Source organism: Furipterus horrens, unplaced genomic scaffold (genome assembly GCF_987537825.1).
Source record: "Furipterus horrens unplaced genomic scaffold, mFurHor1.1.pri manual_scaffold_11, whole genome shotgun sequence".
NCBI lineage: Eukaryota > Metazoa > Chordata > Mammalia > Chiroptera > Furipteridae > Furipterus > Furipterus horrens.
The window spans coordinates 3,897,271-3,918,015 of NW_028327181.1; the positions used below are offsets into that span (position 1 = coordinate 3,897,271).

At 44.7% G+C, this 20,745-nt stretch overlaps 1 protein-coding gene across 1 annotated transcript in view; it reads left to right on the forward strand.

Annotated features, from left to right (window-relative positions):
* IFT81 (intraflagellar transport 81) overlaps nt 1-20,745 on the forward strand; it is a 45,151-nt gene that overhangs the window by 19,665 nt on the left and 4,741 nt on the right. Inside the window, exons 11-17 of the mRNA XM_090291366.1 lie at nt 732-878; nt 9,892-10,041; nt 11,054-11,182; nt 12,115-12,204; nt 15,620-15,706; nt 17,181-17,252; nt 17,329-17,414. Coding sequence (XP_090147492.1) covers nt 732-878; nt 9,892-10,041; nt 11,054-11,182; nt 12,115-12,204; nt 15,620-15,706; nt 17,181-17,252; nt 17,329-17,414 — 761 coding nt within the window. The remainder of the gene's footprint in view (nt 1-731; nt 879-9,891; nt 10,042-11,053; nt 11,183-12,114; nt 12,205-15,619; nt 15,707-17,180; nt 17,253-17,328; nt 17,415-20,745) is intronic.

The window sequence follows — 20,745 nt, forward strand, 5'->3', positions numbered from 1 at the left end:
CACATTGAAGACAACAATTGTACTGTTTCATTTTAGAAGACAGCTTGGTTAGTCTTTTTCCTAATCTAGTACACCCTTGATTCGTTTCAGGAAATCCCCCAAGAGCTGCTAACGAGTATAAAACGCTGCATCATGACTAACAGCAGCGATTTGGGTTGTGCAAACATTTGCACAGTTCTGATGAGTCAGATGTGTGACTTTGGACCTGCATTTTATTTATTAGCAGGCCCCAAATATAATAGATGCTTTAACATTTCATCTTTAAAGAATAGATATTGAATTTAGATAAGATGACCTGTGTTGTAGGGTTGAAAATAAAACATTCTTGTTTTCTTCCAGTGGAATGAAATCCACCGTGCAGAAAAACAATAGACTCATGCCAGCTTCTATTTACTTACCTGGGATGTATTTTCATTAGCATATGAGTATTACTTGAGAAGATTTTAATATTTTTGTTGTCATTGCATTTTTATTTCTTCGCTGATATCCCCTGTATTTTCAGTGCTTTAAGATCTTTCAAAAATTTTTTAGTTTGATATTTAATTTGCATTGCAAACTCATACTAAATACATAACTGGTGATGATAAGTAGTGGTTATAGGTCAGGAGAAGCCAACCTTATATCGAAATTTTAGCTCGGTAAAAATCTAAAAAAATATAGGTAATTTCACAGTTTAATAGAAAGTTGATTGTCTGTGTTTTAATTTACATTCGTATTTAATGCTCAATTAGGCATCCATCATTTCTCGTAAAAAAGAAGCGAAAGCTGAGGAACTTCAGGAAACAAAGGAGAAGTTATCCAGGCTCGAGAGGGAGGTGTCAGCGAAGACCTCTCAGACCCGGGAGCTTGGCGGCACTGAGATTCTGAGTGGAGACGAGGTAAGCGGAGGTCCTTCACGGGACAAGGATGTGCGTACTGTTCTTGTTAGAAACCATTAATGATTTTGCCTTTTTATTTCAAATTTAAGTAATGGGACACTATTCTTACCTTATAAAGCCTAATTATTTAAAACTGAAAACTCTGTCATATTAAGATATTCTCAATATATAATGAAAGATTTTAGTGATTTTATGAGCTAATGTTTCAAATCTCCACCTTTTCATTAAGTGGATTTATACTGGATTTATTTCTTATAAGTGTATTAACTTATAAACGGGAAACAAAATGAGTAGGTATGCATGAGAAAAAATGTGTAACTGTTGATAAATGTAATTTCATAAGGGCTGGGAAAAATCACCACTAAGTTACTCTGTCGGTAATTGTATCTGACCAGTTGCACGGAAACCATTAAAACGACTTCATTGTAGGCAACAAACTCTAAAATAGTTATATCGCACAGTGCTGCACACACTTTAACTTCTGAACAGTGCTTTCACAGCTGTTATTGTCAGGCTCATGAAGTCAGTAGGACCAGTGATAATTGTCGTTTATAGATGCTTCAGCTCAAGCACCGAAAATAAAACTCCCCATCTCCTTCGCCTGAAGTTAGCTCAAGAGTGAAGGAATGAAGAAAAACATCTTATCTTCAGCTTAGTGCTGTTTTTAGAAAATCAAGTGATAGATCACATTTGAGTTCCTAAAATTGCTTGTGCCTGACCATGTCGTGAAGTTGCTGGGCCTTAGCAAACGCTCCTTGGAAAAGCTGCTTTGTCCAGAGCTCATTCTGGCTCTGAGGTCATGGCTGCCGACTGGCAGTGACCCCTCACTGCGCCGGGCCCTTGTCTCCACGGCGCTTCTGATGGGAGCCTGCCCGTCTGCCCCGCAGCTTACTGGGGAGGCGGTAGATTTCACAAGTCAGCAGTTGATTGAAACATTCCTTCGGCTCTTACCATCCACTGCCAGATTGCGTAGGGACGTGGGAGTGTCTGAAACGATGCTCGGAGGCCAACGGCCTGTGCTTCGTGACATCCTGGCTACCCAGGAAAGAAAGATTAATTAGGCAGCAATTTTGCTTTATAAGAGAATATGTTAGCTCCTAGCACTTTTATCTTTTCTTAAGAAAACCCTGTCCAGTTGAGAGGAAATACTGACTGTTTGGGACGACTAATGATTCTGATTCAGCATTAGATATTCCCTGTATGCAAACAGAGGGGACAGAACCTGGTGCCAGGCTACTAACCTTTATTTTTTACTAAATATGGCGTAGAGGAGAAGTACCTGATGACAGAAAAAGGAATCCTTTTTTTATTAAGGGGACAAAGATCACTTTGGGAATGATAAGGTCAACTTAATTTTTAAACAACGGTCAGAAATGAGAACAAACCAAGTAAACCACGTACTTGGCAGTTACCTAAAAGAACAGAAGGTATTGGGGACCACGAGGCGTGATGTTATAAGTAGCAAATCTTGGCGGACCGATTTTGTTTCCTGCTTTGATGAAGTGATGGGCCATACGGACAAAGAGGAGGAAGTTTATTACACTTACAATTATATAGCAGAGCTGGACCTTACAGAGGTTTCCTGTGATACCACACGGTACTCGCCCGAAGAGTCGTGTTCTTTGTCGTCCATCTGTTCACACAGTTGGCGAGCGCGTGCCCAGCAGTCGTAGCATGGTGTTTGGAAAGAACGCTGTGCCAGGAATCACAAATAGGGGGTGACTTTTATTGAGGACTTCTGGTGCGAGGCTCTGTGCTAGATGCTTGGCAAACATGTGCTTCTTTACTTCTTGTAAGAGATGTTACTGTTACTTACATTTTACCATCGAGGGAAGGGAGGCTGCAGCTCACACAGCGAACGAGAGGCCAGCTGGGACCCAGGGCTCTCCCACACGGGCCTTTTGACCGTGAGCAAGTCACTTCTCCACCCGTAAAATGGGGGTGATTGCTCTTGATAATAGAAGGTAGAATATCTGAAAAGGCTTCTTTTTTTATTATACTTTGTCATTTCAACATTTTATTTTCATTATATTGTCTTGCTTAAGGCAATACGCGGAAATAGGCGTGAGAACGTGTTTACCTCTTTCTCTGCCAGACGTGCGACATAAATAGGAGGCTTCTGAACAGTTGAAATCAGCCTCTGAGTGACAGAGGTTTTCTCGCCCCGTCTAATCTGTTTTGATTTCTATCTCTTCGTACCAGTATTTAGCAGGGGATGAAAAGGTTAAGTTTAGAGATAACAGATAGTCTCTTACCATAACTAAAAGTGGATAATAATGAATATTTAACTTTTTACATCTATATTGGATTTAAGTATATAATAATTAGGTACATATCTTGTTGAAATTATATTCTCAAAGAATTTTGATGCTGTATCTCTGAGAGAAGTCACCCAAGATATGCTGTGGAGCCTTGCCTTGGATCCTGGCCTGTTTATTATTTTCATCAGTAACTTAGATGAATAATAATAAATAATGTTTTATTATGCAATTACGGTATGCCAGACCCAATATAGGCTTATTATATAGATTATTTCATTAAACAACTCTTTGAGAGGGGAAGGGAGAGAGAAAGAGAGGGAGAGAAATATCCATGTGAGAGAGGAACATCGACCGGTTGCCTCTCACTCATGTCCTGCCCCGACCAGGGACCAAACCCTCAACCCAGGCATGTGTCCCAACCAGGAACTGAACCAGTGACCTTTCGCTTTGTGGGACAACACCCCACCAACGGAGCCACACCAGTCAGAGCTGTTCGTAGTTTTTATAGTAAGGGAACCGAGGCACACGGTGGACTTACGCTAACCCACCAAAGATCACATTGCTAATAAGTAGTAGAACCAGGATTTGTACTGAGGTCGTATGGCTTCAGAACCCTTAATAATTTTCATATGACAGGAAGCTAGAAAGAATAGTCAGCCAGAGACAGGTGATAGAATTATGATTTGAAATTATCTTGATAGGTAGGAGCACTGTGTTTAAACAAACAAAATGCCATTAATGGGGTTATAAGTATGTCATCAAATTCAAGTTTTGTCTGTCAGCTCAACACATCACTCACTGGTAATGCAGCTTTAAAAAACAAAATATTATACTCCTTTCATAAAAATGTAATACCCTATTTATGGTGAAGTTCTGCCTGGACTATTATTTTACATTCTTGGCTTCATGTTTTAAGAGGCACATCAAAATGGGTGAAAAATCTGGAAACTTTCATGGGAAGAACTGGTTATGTATTAACTGAAAACAAACAAGAAAATAACAAAACTAAAGAAAGACGTGATAGAATTGCATTTAAATGTCGACATGACTATGGAGAGGATGAGTCTGAAAAGAGTTAACATAGCAGGCCTGGAAGTGCCGTTCCCAGAAACGCTTGCTTGCGAAACCGGCTCTCGGCCGGCACGCGGGACCGTGGGTTCTAGAAGGATTCCCGCCAGGCCCTGGTGAGAACGGCTCCCTGTGCCTAAAGTGTGCGCACAAAGGCTGTGGCTTGTGCTGAAAGCCTGCTTGCCTCCTGGGACCCTGGCGTTTCGGTGCGGGCCAGGCGGTGTGCCTGCGTGACCGGCCCCAGGTACAACGCGGGGGAGAGCGAGTCTCTAATGAGCTTCCCCACTGGACACCATTTCACAGGTGTTATCGCAACTGGCCGCTAGGGGAGGGAAGTGGGGGGACTCTCGGGTGCCCTCCGGACTTCACCCCACATGCCTTTCCCCTTTGCTGGTTTCCCTCTGTAGCTTTTCACTGTTGGAGAGCGTAGCCGGGAGGGTGATTGTGGGCCGGGCCCTGCGAGTCCTCATGGGGAGTCATGGAACCTGGGGCGGCCTGGGGGACCCCGACACCTGTGGGTTAGCAGTGTTGTTCTTTGTTTGACCGGAAGCAGAAGTAGGGCCAACGGATGCTGGTTAGTCAGAAACATTTTATTGATTATAAGGACAGAATTCTACCACTGAAGCGTTCTTCAGTAGCGAAGCAGGCTGCTTTGGTGAGGTAGAGTGTTCTACCCTTTAAAATATCCTTTTAAGAAATTTTTATTTATTCGTTTGTTTATTTATTTATTTATAGAGGGAGGGAAAGGGGAGAAAGGGAGAGAGGGAGAGAAACGGCCGCGTGCGTAAGAAACTTCCATTAGTTGCCTCTGGCATGTCCCCAGCTGGGGACCTGGCCTGTAACCCAGGCCTGTGCCCTGACTGGGAATCGAACTGGTGACCTTTTGCTTTGCAGGATGACGCCCAATCCACTGAGCCACACAAGTCAGAGCTAAAATATTTTAACAGAGGATGAATGAGGGGCATTTTAGAAGTAATGTGTGCTTTGAGTAGAGAAGGAGAAAGATTGGACTGGATCAATTCTTTGTGGTTCTTAATCTTTAAAGAATCAGATTATACAAATAATACCTGAATACAGGCACTCGGTAAATGTGGAGAAAACACAAATGAAAGTGTGTAATCCAATAGAGAGTTTCTTTTCTTTTTTTCAGGAGAAAGATTTTGGCATTTCAGTTGATGAGAAAAAACTATTTTATGTACCTCTGCATCCTAATCATAGTTGCTTATTTCATTGTATAGATAAAGTAATTTTTAGATACCTGGCCACAAACCTAAAGCGGCCATTTAATACGGCAGCCTCCAGTGAATTCTTTTGACGGGTGCGACTTCCCCCCTTTTCACTGACTGCAGAGCCCAGGACAGAGCCTGTGGCGGTGCTGGTCGCCTCGGTGCCTCTGCACCTCTGCTGTCATTGTGAGCAGAACAAACAGAACACAGGCCTCGGGCGGGGACGCTGCGCTAGTACCCGTCCCAGGGCTGCCATTCAAACGAAGGCAGCCTGTTGTGTCTGAAGTTCTTTGCAGCAACAGCTGAGCTTCTGCTGAAGGTCCCACGGGCCCTTCGCGCACTGAAAGGCGGCCCCCGGTTTGTGGGACGTGGTCCGGAGGCTGCTGGGTTTCCCCCCCTAACCATCACAGAAGCTCGGCTGTTTTGCTGTCCGTGGCTTGGCTAAGGTTCTTGGCTAAGTAATATTTATAAGCAGCTTTAGAAAGGCCCGACCAATTCATTCTGCAGCTACGGACAGAAATCCTAGAGCTGAATTGCAGAGCTTATGATATCCTCTTTAAATACTTCAAAGAGAAGCACCGTGAAGATAAGGGAATCCTGGCAAGATTTACTGCAGCTGTCAGATCCTGGAAAATTAGGAATCAAATCGTGACATTTGTAACTGAATCATCGCCCTCCTCAGCGAGCCAAGGCAGGCCCATGGTATTTTTAGAACCTTTCAAATCGCATTGTACTCTTTTGAGTTCATAGAAGGACCCGAGGCCCCTAAAATTTCCCAAGAGTCGGAACAAAAAAGAATCAGATAAACTTGGCTCCATTCACTGGCCTAGACGTAGCGTATTATAGATGCAATTTAGGCAATTTCCCAAATTTTAACCCAACATTTGACAACTTCTCAGAATTTTGTGTGTGAGAGTTAACTGCTTGGACAACAACTGAAAACCCCGTTCGCGACACAGTGACAGCCGTGGGTGGGGACCTGATTTATGAGAAGCACCGAGACCTTGGATGGTCTCTGTAATGACCTGTGTTTCACAGACGGGTGCTTCTGTGCCACTAGTTTCTATTAAAACAACTTTCTACCAACGTATGTCATATTGCTTATTATAAATGTCCTCACAAGAATCAGCAGCTGACTATCCACTACCGTACGTAGGCAATTATGTTGTTTGTGCGTGGTTCGGTGAGATTTTCTAATTTAAAGTGAGAAACGCAATACAGGTTGGAAAAGGTCAGAATAATATTTGCATGTGTGTTCAGATATATGGTGCTAGTTACAATGGGTGATCTGAAAAGACTGTCGTTTTAGCAGGAAATAAAGGTTGCTTTGTGTCATTTTTTCCCCTCTTGCCTTAAAACAAATAGCAACTCTGAGACCAGACCTCAGGGAATGCAGATGACATATGACATGAAGTATGATGTGAGCAGATGGCCTTTTTGGGTTTTCGTCACGTTTGAATTCAGACAGAATACACGGCACTGACGAATGGGCCAAAAAACCACGGCCCTGGGGTCTAGTCATGCAAGTCTTGAACAGCTGGTGTTATTTCATCTCCTAGGCCTATTTTTGTGGCTTTCTCTGCTTAAAAATCATTTGATAAAATAACTGGCAAGATGTAATTTACTCAAGAAATGGAAAATAGCATAGCAATTGGACTCACCGGATTTAAGCACAAAAAATGCTCTTTCTAATTCAGTTCTTCGGATTGCTGAGCCTTGGTGAAGGGTATTAATTACTCTTATAGGTTTTCTTCTCTGTAAAAGGGGAATAGTGCTTTTTAAAAATTTTTTTCAGTTCCTAGTGGGTTTTGACAATATAAAGTTCTTGTTTTTTGGTTGTCTTATAAAGTCCTCACAGCTAATTCCTGTGGAAGTCTTGCCATGCCGGACACTGAGGCGGAAAACTTGGAGCGGGCGCAGAGGTTCTTGCTTCCACGTGAGAATCCAGAATGGTGTCTGGCATCCAGGAATACTTTTGAGTTCCAAATAAGCTTTATAAGCATTTAAATGATTACATACCTCGAGAAATAAGCTGCCTTGTCCATTTAAAAAGCTAGCCCAGATTTTGCTCATTACGCTTCAAGCTTCTAAATGACGTGAAATGGAGCAAAGGAGAAAGAACATCTGTCAAATTCCATTTGGATCACAAAGGAGCTGAGACTGTAAAACCGGTCCCCAAACCAGAAGCTACCGCCTAAAGCATCAATCTTATTGGTCTGAGCACCCAATACGATGGCCGCTCTTTCATAAATGGCAGATTTAGATGACGCGTGCACATGGGTCCAGATGATCAGTACTAGCTGCTCTGATGGGCCACCTGCACAGTGACAAGCGTCACAGTTCAGTTCAATGTCAGGTTTGCTTGACTGACCCACCACTGCTCTAGTGCACCGGAGAGCGCCTTTGCCTTATCATTCCAAGGATCTGTGGCGTAGCTCCTACGACAGTTCCTTTAAAACTATTTTTAAATTTTTTAAATAATTAAGTCAGTCTCAAATAAGTCCCTCATAACCCTACCTGCCCAACACAACAGCTATTTTTACTTCTTAATTATCTCCCCACCTTGACTTACAGGCATATAGACAAAATATCTACATAGTTGTACCAGAGTATATAGACTGGTAATTGCTTGCAATAGTGATGATTCTATTTTAGTTCTAAAGCTTAACCATCATGCCTAGATCTTTATTTTTCCGTTTATTCTAATTACTGACATTTCTTTGTTTCTTTAGCATTTAGAAGGAACAGTGATTATCTCATTTTCTAGGTACTCTTGAACTGTATTCAAACAGAATGACAAACATTATTCATCATTACTATTATTCAATTTTTACAGAATGTTAGTAATTTTCTAAATCTTATTTCAAAACTAGGGTTTTATTTTAGTCAAATAATCACTCATTTTATATTGTTTAACACTGTATGTTTTGATTCTCAAAGGTTATAAAAACCCTTTACACAGCACATAAAGTCCATCCGAGAGCTGACTATTAAATGATGGCAGCAGAGGTTACTAGTTACAGGTATTTAGGTCAGAGTTTTGTTTTATTCTATGAAACGGTTATGGCATGATGAACTATAATAATGCTCGCTTCTGTTTATCGGATGTTCTGCTAGGCATGGGCCAACTGTCTTAACGTACATTTTCATATCACTCTGAGATAGTATTGTTATCTGCTTGTTGTCCAGTTTCAGAAATTGGTATGTAAATACAAAAAATCACTTGCCCAGCGTCACTTTAAGTGGTGGAACCACGATTTGAAATTATGTTTCTCTGACCATAAAGGCTTTTCCTAAAACGCATTGTTGCGATTTGGGACCTTCCGGATGGATGATTTAATGTATATTTACTTTTTCAAATGTTTACCTTTATTTTTTAAAAGTTCTGTCAAGACACACCCTGACCCATGTAGCTCAATTGTTTGGGCATCGTCCCACAAAGTGAAAGGTCACCAGTTCGATTCCCAGTCAGGGTACATGCCTGGGTTGCAGGTTTTGGCTTAAATACAATTATTTAGAGAAAATTTCCATAGGCCCTCTCCCCTAAATCCTAATCCCACCTGTTCTACCTTCATTCCAACCCAGGTTTAGCTCCTTTATTTGTTCTTGGGGCCCCTTTCCTTCTTCATGGGGTCCACCATGGTTATAAACCTCAGTTCAGTGTTTGTTTTCCCCACTGTTCCCTCAGCCTCGTGAAGGGAGGACCTGGAGCATCTCGTGGGGAGTTCTAGTCCCAGCATCCGGCACGGCGCCTGGTGCATATTAGTTAATAAATAGTACTTATTAATGAACTCCTTTAAATATTTCTTTCATTTGCTTCCCTGACCTCTATTTGGTCTTACTTAATAATGGGGTCTTTTATTGGCGGAGAGCAGTTGTACAGTTAATACCGGTAGGAAGGCAATAGCTGCATTCAGCAACTCTGAGCGCCCACTGACTTGTAACGTTCTTGGCTTTTTAACGTGCGGGGTGAGTTTCACCCCGATGTCCAAGATGCTGCTCAGAGTCGTTGCTCACAGTACATTTCTTAAATGGGAAATCGTGGCTGCCGGCCCCAGCAGACCCAGTGCTACCAAAGTAGTTCAGTACGGAAGCGACATCAGGGGAAGACCAAGCCAGAACTGCCTGACTTTTTCTCCTTCTTTTTCCCCTTTTTACTTTTGGAGGGTTGAGTTAATGTTTTCCATTTCTTATTTATAAAGCCCCAAATAAATAGCTTTTACATAAGGATATGCAATATTTAGACGGATCCAAAAAAATTAAAACATACACAAAGTATTTTAATTGAAGCAATTAGCCTTTTCAAGCTGTCTAATAAAACTAAGTCATTATCAGGTACTTGGGAGGACATGGGGGTTAGACATTAGATAAGAACATTTTCCTAATACATGGAGATTATATATGGTATTTAGCAGCTTCTTTTCTGTTCATTAGACTATGTATTGTGTTCTTTTACAGTTCAAACGATATGTCAGTAAACTTCGAAGCAAGGGCACAGTTTTCAAGAAGATGCATCAGATAATTGCTGAGTTGAAGGCGGAGTTCGGTCTCTTGCAGAGGACAGAAGAGTTGCTTAAGCAACGTCACGAAACTATTCACCACCAGCTGGTAACACAGCATTACCTTGTGGCGCTTAAAGTACAAATGCTGGGAAGCTTAGGGGTTATCGCTTTATTGCTTTCCTGGAAAAATCATGCCATTGTAAATTTTTTCTGATTAATTACAGAGATGTCATATAAGCTGATTAGTTTATTTTCCATGTAGCAATAATCACTCTTTTATGTGAGGTAATTAGTAGGAGATGAATTCTAAGTCAGTGTTTTGAGGGGCAGGAGGCTAGTTGACACGGGCAGAGCTGCCATGCCGAGAGATTGACTGTAAGACATTTATCGTGGCCCACTGGACAGACATCTGTCTCTCAGCGGCTCCTTTCGTGGAGCTGTGCAAAGAAATACCCAGGGAAGGTGCTGTATGGGAGCATGGCTGTACACTTACCCACTTACTGTTGAAACCGGGCATGGGAGTGCCCGTACGTGCCCCGAGGGACCGCCTGGATGTGGGCCGTATTCCTGGCTGCCCCCATTATGCAGCAGCATCTGGCAACCTTATAATGCCCTGCCACAGAGTAACTCTTTTCTTGGCCTGTGGGTCCCCTGGCATGAGGAGCCCCGGCAACAGCATGGGAGCCAGAGCATTCAGTTCCTCTTAACGCGCCTTCTGGTGGAAGCGTGCCCACTCTGGAGGCCAGAACATGCGACCCACGGGGAAGGGAAGCGTAATTTCCTAAGTGGATACGTGGGAGACCTGGCGAGTGGTAACACTCCTGTTTTTCATCTCGTGGTTTCAAGACCCATGTATTCAATCTGTTTGGAACACGGCACCACATATGGGGGCGTTGGTTTAAGACTGTGCACTCCACGCTGAGGACTAGAACTCACCCTCGCAGGCCAGCAGCTCCAAGCTGGCGACTTAGCTGTGCCTTCACGAGGCCCCTCCTCTGCGTGTCAGGCCATTGGCTTCCCTGGGGGTGTGGCACCTGGTACAGGGACTGAACCCCATGGCCCTGTGCCCACTGCCATACGCCCTATTTTTGATGCCTATTTCTATTCTTTACTTTTAGCAAACTATGGAGGAGAAAAGGGGTATATCTGGGTACAGTTACACCCAAGAAGAGCTAGAAAGAGTGTCCACACTGAAGAGTGAAGTTGACGAAATGAAAGGGCGGACGCTGGACGACATGTCTGACATGGTGGCTACACGCTTTTTTACTGTTTGTTTGTTTTGTGTGTGTAGCTAGAAAGCAGATATTTTTATGTTTGTCCTGTTTTCAGTGAAACATTTTCATTTCTGCATATTGTTTATATTTTTTCATCTGTCTCTATTAATCTCTTTGAAGTTCTGCATACTAATGAGGTTCAACTTATAACAGTTGATGCGTTTTGTGGTTTTTGAAGTGTGTAAAGTTATACAACGTTAAGGACCTATTTAAGATAAAAAATAAGTTCTCCCAAATCATACCACCCTAACTGATAAAATTATTTCATTTTCGTGTATGTCCTCAGTATCTTTCCATATGCAGGGATGCTGGTTTGCCAGAACGCCCTGGTACAGCTTCGTCGGGTGTAAAAATGTTGATATCTTTCCTTATGGGTAAATAGCTGCTGCCCCAGACTCTCCGAGGACCCCTTCCCCCCACCTGTCTTGTCCCAAGTGGCCACTCACCCAGAAGCCCCTGCGTCTCACCACAATCTAAAGCCTCAAAAGAGGAACATTTAATACAGAGAGGCCTGTGGGATGCTGTTCATCTCTGTGACTGGCGTCCATTGTAATTGGTCATCACTCTTCACTTCCCCCATGTTTATGTATGTTGGACATAACCTGTGTAATTACATGTTGTTTTATAGGCAACTTTCAATGTTTTAGCCACTCAGTGTTAGATTATAAGTATTTTCCCATATTGGTTTGCAGTCTAGTAATTGACATTTGGAATAGCTCAGTGGTCTTCCATCTTCCTGAGGAATCAAGATTACTAATCACTTCCCCATCGTTTGGCATCAAAGTGATTCATAGCTTTTTTAAAATTCATATATAACATTTCAGTAAATATCTTTATGCGTGTAGTATTTTTGTTCTTTTGCATTCTTTGTTTAAATGTCGTGTACTTTTTTTTTTAAATGACAGGTGAAAAAACTGAATTCGCTGGTATCCGAAAAGAAGTCAGCTCTTGCCCCGATTATAAAAGAACTACGACAGTTGCGTCAAAAATGCCAAGTAAGTGAACTTGGTATTGTGATGCTTTGAGCATTTTATCTTGTTGGGATGCACTGCATCGATGTGGTTCTGCAAGAGACTAATACCGTTACCTGCGAAGGTTCCTCTGTAATGTATGCTACTTGTTCTGCCATCAATTCTTGGGAGGAGGAGCGGAGGAGGAGGCGTTTAAGCTGGAATCCCAAGTGCAGCCCGATGGCCTCTTTGCTTTAAGTCATGCCAGAGCCGCCGCTGTGAAGTCACATTCTCCTGTGGCCCGGCGGATGCTCCGGGGCTCCCAGCCAGCGGCGACAGGTTAGCTTTAGAGGAATGGACTCGCTTTGCTGGGGGGCAGACTGTGACAGCTTGTAAGTGGTGAAGCGCCATTACTTGGAAGCTAATCCTAACCACAGCGTTAACGATAAACTGTTAGGCCCTGGCCAGGTGGCTCCATTGGGTCGATTCCGGGTCGGGGCACACGCCTAGGCTGTGGGTTTGGTCCCTGGTTCCGGCGCTTATGGGAAGCACCTGACTGATCCTTCTCTCTCACATGGATGTTTTCTCTCCCCGCCCCCCGCCTCGCCCCACCCCCTCTTTCCTCTCTCTCTCACATTAGTAAACACATCCTCTGGTGAGATTTTTAAAAATTAAAAAATAAAATTCTGCGGCATACCAAAAAAATTTTCTTTTTGCCGATCTGACAGAAAAAGGTATTATTTTGATTTATTCACACCAGACGGCTATCGTTGTGTTGGCTGCTGTCGTTTTTTAATTTGAAAATCGGAAGGAGGAGAGCTCAGTGCCCCTCACTCCGTAGTCAGGTATTGCATGTTTTAAAAATTCTTGTGGCACACCGGTGGGAAATCGCTGCCCTAGTAAAATCCTCAGGAAAGGCTCATAAGAAGAACATCCCCTGGTGTGTTCTTGCATGTCCTAGAGTTTGTTGCCTTAAATATTTCAACAACAGCTTGACTGAGCATAAAATCCTTACATCGCGCTTTCTTTCCTTGAGGATTTTTAAAGTATAGCTCCCTAGTCTTCTAGGGTTAAGTGTGTGGTGGAGAGATCTGAAGCCAACCTCATTCTTTTAGTGCCTGGATCTTGAAAAGAACATATTTTCAGTGCTGAGTGCTGGGTTCTCCATGTGCTCATCAGATCAGGCGTCTTGAATGTGTTATTCAAAACTCCCTGGTGAATGGGGAGTTGTTAGTGGGTACAGACTTGCAGTGCTGCGGGATGGAGAGTTCTGGAGATGGATGAATATGAAAGTACTTAACACTGCTGACCGAACCCTTAACAATAGTTAGGGGAGTACATTTTATGTGCATTTTACCACAGTTTAAAAAAGATTCAAGGCTTTAAAAATCTTCCTGATAAATATGTTATATCATTATTTCTTGACTCTCTTTATTCCTAGTAATACTTTTTGTCTAGAAATCTTATTCTGTCTGCTATTGATATAAATATGCCTGCTTTCTTACGATTAGTATTGCTTGGTATATTTTTATTTCTGTTTACTTTCAGCTTTCTGCGTCCTTATGCTTCTCTGTCTGTGCCTCATGAATAACATAGAGCTTGGTTTGGTGCGGGTATAGTTTCTTACATCCAGTGTGAGAAGCTGTCTTTAATTGGTGATTTGAGTCCCATTCACTTTTACTCATTGGGATTTATATCTATTTTGTACATCCTATTTACTGTACTTTTTCTCTGCTTTTCCTCTTTCCTGCCCTCCATTGCACAAATCCTGTCTCTTTTATCTTCTTTTTCCCTTTATTTCTTTTTCTATCTTCATCTGATACTCCTCTTAAGTTTTTAACATATATTTCCCTGGTCTACAGTGAATCAGCATGTCTCAAGCAGCACACGGATCTTAGAGTAATTTAATACCCTCTTCTGCTACATGTGTGTTGTTATCCTCTGGTATTTTATTTCCATTTTATTTCTTCGTCTCTAAAAGTGGTTGTCATGGCCGTCACTACTGTTATAGTTACTACTTTATACATCATCTCCTGTTTAGATTTACCCGCACACTTGGCAGTTTTCACCACTGCTTCTTGTATTTTAATCCTTCCTTCTGGATTCAGTTTCCTTCTTCCTGAAATTAAATTTCCTTGTTTTGTCTTTTCGTGGTTCTCTCAGTAAGGAATCATTACTATAAGTAAACGATCTTTTTTCTTCTTCTTAAGTAATGGTTCGGTCAGAAAAAAAATATTTCTATTGCATTCTGATTTCTCTGGTTGTGTTGAAGGGTCCCCCATCAGTTTCATTATCATTTCTTTTTACCTAACGTCCTCCCTATAATTGGTTTTAATATTTTTATCTTTGACTTCGGTTAAACCCAGGCCTGGACTGACGCAGACCACCTTCAGAGTGACCTTGGTTACCCCTTCCCTCCTGGGTTCCCAGGTTGAGAAACAGTTTGGATTTGCTGTGGCGTCCACAGTTCTCACGTCCCACTCTGCACAGGCCTAGGCTTCGCCTTCGGCCCTGCTTGGACACTGTGGTCACTCTTGCTACCAAGACTGACAGCCTGCAGCCCTCTTCCCCCACCGAGGGTGGGACAGCGCGGGGTGTCCTCTTTGGTTACTGGCCCCGGTTACTCCTCTTCCTTCCTTCAGAGTTCAGTTCGGCTCTGGATTTGCAAGGATGTTTGCCTTATCAAGCATTTGCATTGGTAGGTGTTTGTAGTAGACTTCAAATTCCCTAATTCACAATGTTACAGGAGAAGAAAGTTTGAAACTCCTCGAGCAGCCTGAGTTCAGTCCGGACCCCTTCCCAACAGCCTCCCCTTCAGCAAGGCGCTCGGCCTCCCCGAACTTCCCTGAGGCCTGATGTGGGGAGATGAGTGCCCAAGGGGTTGTTGGGGGACTCAGTCATCACCGAAGGTGGAGCTCCGACACCCTCCCGTGGTTTCCAGTCCCGCTCAGGCCCGGGACCAAGTCTGCAGCCTCTTCGCACACTTCCCAGACCCACCCGGTGTCACGAGCTACTCGAGCGTGCTAAACTGCGCCCCCCCAGCGGCCGAGCCCTGATACCCAGCGATCGATCCTTCCTTCTGAGCACTGTGCGCCCCCGCCCCCCTCCTCCCGGCTGTTCTTACCAACCCTCACACCTCCGTTCGGACACCAGGCTCTCCAGAACCTTGTCCCCACGGATCGCCAGGCCGGGCTGGGGCCGGGGCGGGCCCCACTCGCCCACCACAGCCCTCGGCAGCCTGTTCCTTGTCAGAACGTTACTTGAGGGGGAGAGTTTGGGGCTGTCCTGTTCCCTGTTGTGTCCCCGGCTCCTGACAGAGCGCCTGGCCCGCAGCTCAGTACATGGCGGCTGTTGTTTTTATCAGCACCTTCATCCGTCATGATTCTCAGATGCCCGATCGAGGAGCTCAGGGTCGGGCTTCTGCTCTTCGCTTACCGGCCGTTGCCCCTTTTCGCACTAGGAGCTAACCCAGGAGTGTGACGAAAAGAGGGCCCAGTACGACAGCTGCGCAGCGGGCCTCGAGAGCAACCGGTCCAAAGTAGAACAGGTGAGAAGATCGTTTCTTATTTAACAACTTAGCAAGAACTGCCTGCGCGTGCATATTTTCACTGCGCCCGTGTCAGAAGACTCCGGAATCTCCTCCCTTCTCCCCTGAGTCTGTCCCCTAAGTTACAGGGGTCTCTATTTCCTGGAGCTCGCTGTGTACACCCTGAATCCTCCGCCTGTACCATGACCCCCGGGTCTTCCCAGACCCCCTCTACCCACCCCCCCCACGACCCCCGCCTGCTCGCCCGCCTCCACCTTTACCTGCCTGCGGTTTCTTCTCCAAAGGGCGGCCGAAGACACCGAGTACAACTCGGGCCACCCTCCACTGGCTTCCTGTAGCCCTTAGGCTCCCACCTGCAGACTGCGGTCCGCAGGGCCCCAGCCGCCCCGCGCGCTCCGTGCCCACGTGCTCCGCTCTCCATCCCGGGCCGCAGCCGCCCCGCGCGCTCCGTGCCCACGTGCTCCGCTCTCCGTCCCGGGCCGCAGCCGCCCCGCGCGCTCCGTGCCCACGTGCTCCGCTCTCCATCCCGGGCCCCAGCCGCCCCGCGCGCTCCGTGCCCACGTGCTCCGCTCTCCGTCCCGGGCCCCAGCTGCCCCGCGCGCTCCGTGCCCACGTGCTCCGCTCTCCGTCCCGGGCCGCAGCCGCCCCGCGCGCTCCGTGTCCACGTGCTCCGCTCTCCGTCCCGGGCCCCAGCCGCCCCGTGCGCTCCGTGCCCACATGCTCCGCTCTCCGTCCCGGGCCCCAGCTGCCCCGCGCGCTCCGTGCCCACGTGCTCCACTCTCCGTCCCGGGCCGCAGCCGCCCCGCGCGCTCGGTGCCCACGTGCTCCGCTCTCCGTCCCGGGCCGCAGCCGCCCCGCGCGCTCCGTGCCCACGCGCTTCGCTCTCCATCCTGGGGCCCCAGCCGCCGCGGCCGCCTCCCTGCGCTTTGGACCGGTTGCCTTGTGTCCCCTCCTGGCGTGTGCGCGCGCTCTTCTCTCTGCACACTCCGCCCCCCGCTCTCTGCTCCGGCTCTCCTCTTCCTCCTTCAGGGCTCGGCCTCCCTGTCACCTCCTCCCAGAGGTCCCCGCGGGTCCCCCTGTGTGGCCTTGCCCCTCAGCCGCCGCATCACGTTCTGCTGCTGGATTGCCCCCGTCGGGCTTGTCCCCTTCTGGCACGCCCTTCCTTCCCCAGGCGCTTCCCGGTTCGGCCTGTGTCCTCCTCGGGAACGAGCAGGGGCCTGTCTCGTTCACGGCCGCGGGCCCGCACCTGACCCAGAGCGGCAGCGCGCCGGGCACCCACTGAACGGGCAGCAGGGCGCGCGGGGGCAGGGGACGGGAGTCCTCGCTGGAGGAGGCTGCAGCCTAGTGCGTTACCGCAGACACAGCCACGGCGACGGGGAGGGGAGGCCCGTGGCGGTTCCTTGTCGCGCATTTAGCCGTCCCCTGCCCGCGGGCCCCCTCCGCAGTGTTGCTCATCCAAAACTTCACGTTGCAGGAAGTCAGGGGCCTCCGCGAAGAATGCCTTCAGGAGGAAAGTAAATACCGCTACACGCATTGTATGATGAAGGTGAGACGGCGCATCCTGACCTTCCCCGGGCGCCTCTGCGTCGGGGACTTCGCCTAAAACCCGGTCTCCCCCTTAGAGCCTCGAGGTACAGCTCGGCCGCGCCGCTGACGAGATGAAGGCGTACGTGTCCTCCGACCAGCGGGAAAAGAGAAGGGCGATCAGGCAAGTCAGCTGTTTCCGTGCCGTTCGCCCGGCCGAGTTTTCTAAGTAAAAGAAGTGATAAAACTTAGAGCCCTAAGTCAGCAGGCACTAAGGTATTATTTAGGTTTCAGTCTGGTTAAACCCCTTCTGGGCCGTCCAGCCCTGCTAACGGGGCAGGCCCAGGGATGCTTTGCCTGCTGGCTGGCTGGCTTTATTGTCGCAGAAGACATCCGCCGTAAAACCGGCCGCTGTGACCAGCTCGCCTGTGCTCTTCGGTGCATGGATGACAGTCACGTCGGTGCGCACGCGTCACAGCTATTCATCACAAAACTCTTCGTCATCCCAGACAGAAACTCGCGGAGCCCTGAAGAATCCCTCGTTTTCCCTTCCCCAGGAACACGTATGATTTGATAGTTGGGTCTTTGTAAGTACTAAGGTTTGCCTGCTTTCAGACTCCCACGTGGCTTGGACTGCAGTCCTCTGCCTGCTAACGGTGCAGCGTGAGTGGCTGCGTTCCAGCTAGAAACTGCGTGACCTTGACTGCAGCGCTCGGCTGTCACAATGGGGAGGGGTCACAGGGGGGAGGAGTCACCGCGAGGAGGGGTCACCACGGGAGGGGTCTGTAAATACCACCACTCCCTTATATGGTGATATTTTTTTTGGTAATCATAGCTTGCCCCATACTGTAATAAATCAAATGTTGCCTTTAAAATACATATATAGTTGAATTGCTAGCTGTGATAAAATCCAGTAATTATACAAGATATACTTGTTTTGCCCCTTACTACACTTCAAATGTTTGGCCTTTATTATCCAATAAGAACTCAAAAGTGTAAGATTCACATTTATTCTGGATTGCAGTTGAGAAGATTTTTAGTAGCATATATATTAACATTACAAAAAAGGAATCTAAGACATAGAATGTCTTGGCAGAGTCTAAATATTTTTATACATAATACACTGGAATGCAAACCAGATTGAAGATAGCCTATAAATAGAATACTTTTTCTAATACTCTAACATAGTAAATGTATTTATTCAGATTCTTTCATTGAATATAAACTTAACTCAAATAAATCTGTATGGCCAATGCTCATATTTCACAAATGTGAGAAGTTAATTTTGTTCTTGAAAAATTAAGTTTTTTAATTAAGTTCTATTTCTTCCAAAGTTATTAATATAAATAGTATAGAAGGAAGTATTTCTCCTGAACTATTTGTTTTCTGATCAGTTTTCTAACCAGATATTTCTCTTCATCATTTTTAAAATTATCATAAAGCTTTATCATTTCTTACTTTTGCTATAGAAAAATACTGGTCCCTGACTAGAGTAGGACGTAAGAAGAATATTATGAATACGATGGAGTTAACTGTATCTACACTCACTGACACTTGCTTAAAATATTACTACTGATATAGACACAATATTTTTTATTGTTATTCCATTTTCTATTTTTGTGGTACGGTCTGGCAAGGCCAAAGGTCTAAAATCAGCTTAGTTTTGAAAGATCATCTGCAAATTTGAATTTTATTTAAAGAGGCAGCATGTTTTATTTCAAAGTACAAGAGAGGAACTATAAAACTTGTTTCTAGCCTGATTTTTCCAGTTCCTGGTTTTGTGACCTTGAGCAAATCACTTCCTCGTTGTAAAATAAGGTAAACAGTACATACCACGGAAGATCAAGTGAAGTACAATGTGCGCAGCAGGGTTTTGGAAACTCTGAGTTCCTGGAGCATACTGGCCACTGTCCTGTTTACTTCCTGAAACCCCAGGGTATAACAGGTGCTCCGTAACAGTTTCTCGAATAAATTAAAAATACATATTAGTGTTATGGGGAAAGCGTATGAGCCTGCTGATTTCTTGATAAGATATAAATGGAAATTTTAAATTCATCAGACATTTCTGAGGCCTAGGGTGATAAATGAATTATTTAAAGCTTTCTGAGCTACACCTGTACATCCTTCTCAAGAGAGCATGTCATTTACCTCCTCCCGCTGTTTTCCATTGGGGAGCTGGAAAGGCAAACAGTGTCACACTGTGTCCCATAAATTCTAAGAGCAAACGGAGGTCCCTCAGATGGTGCTTGTTCCCTCCCCCCTGTGCACAGATTCTACCTTTTCTTCAGCTCTGTAAGCACTCAGGGTAAACAAATGAAAAAAAAAGTGTTCAATTGTTGGCTATTTATTTTTCTAATATATACTTTGAAGATAATTTTTTTAATTGCCCTAAGTGGGTATGTTTAAAGCACCCTTGAAATGAATAAATTAAAATGCGGTTGTTTTAAAAAAATTTCATTAAAATTTGCAATGACTGTGGATATTTAGTAGAATTTTCTAATTGGAAAAGTCATAAATGAGATGCTGTTCAGACTCCTAGATTTTTACTTAGCAGAAGTAAAGACTTTCAATAATCTACTTTCTCACTCTTCTATTATTAAAATGTTCTTGGTCTCGTGACTGACGTTCTGTTTGTTTATCTTTATTTCATTTTTTGTTCCATTACCATTTAGTCCCCCTACACCCCAACTTGGGGTACTTTTGGTTGACATTCTTTCTATCCTAATCACATTTACCTCCCTTTTTGCATAAATGTGAATCTTCCTTCACTCAGACGTCTAGGGTTTCTCTTTGGGGTCCATGAGTTCTCGGATTCTCAATTTTGTCTTAATTCCTCCTTAAGTAGTATAGTATAGGTTACATAGAAACATAGTCTTTATCCATCCAAATTTGATGTCTTAAGTCTCTCTCCATCCTTCAGTCTTTCTCCTTAACACTTTAAATCTCACTTTGGGGGCCTGGCCGGGTGTCATCCTGTACACCGAAAGGTTGCGGGTTCCATCCCCGGTCAGGGTGGGTACGGAAGGCAACCGATCTATCAATGTCTCTCTCTCTCTCTCTCTCTAAAAATCAGTAAACATAGCCTCAGCTGAGGATTAAAAATAAATAAATAAATCTCACTTTTTCTCTTAGGTAGTATTAAAATGTAATTATACTTTCGTTTAAAAATATAATACACAGTTATTTGTAGTTTTATCTTTACATTAAAATTTTGCCTTTTTTTAGATCATGAAAGAAATACTGATAAAACCAAAAAGTAACCATTATAAAATATAGTACACAAATATTGAAAGTGGTCCACATTGCCATTCCTCAGAAATGTCTGATGTTAATATTTTGGTGTACATTATTCCATATGCTTTCCCATGCATTTGCTAATATGTCTCTGTGTGTGTGTGCGCGCTAGCAAATGCATGGAAAATTTTTGTGTGTATATACACAAATAAAATTAAATAACACATACAATTTTTCTCTTCGTAGTTTATCTAGAATTCTTTCAACTTTAGTATTTATAG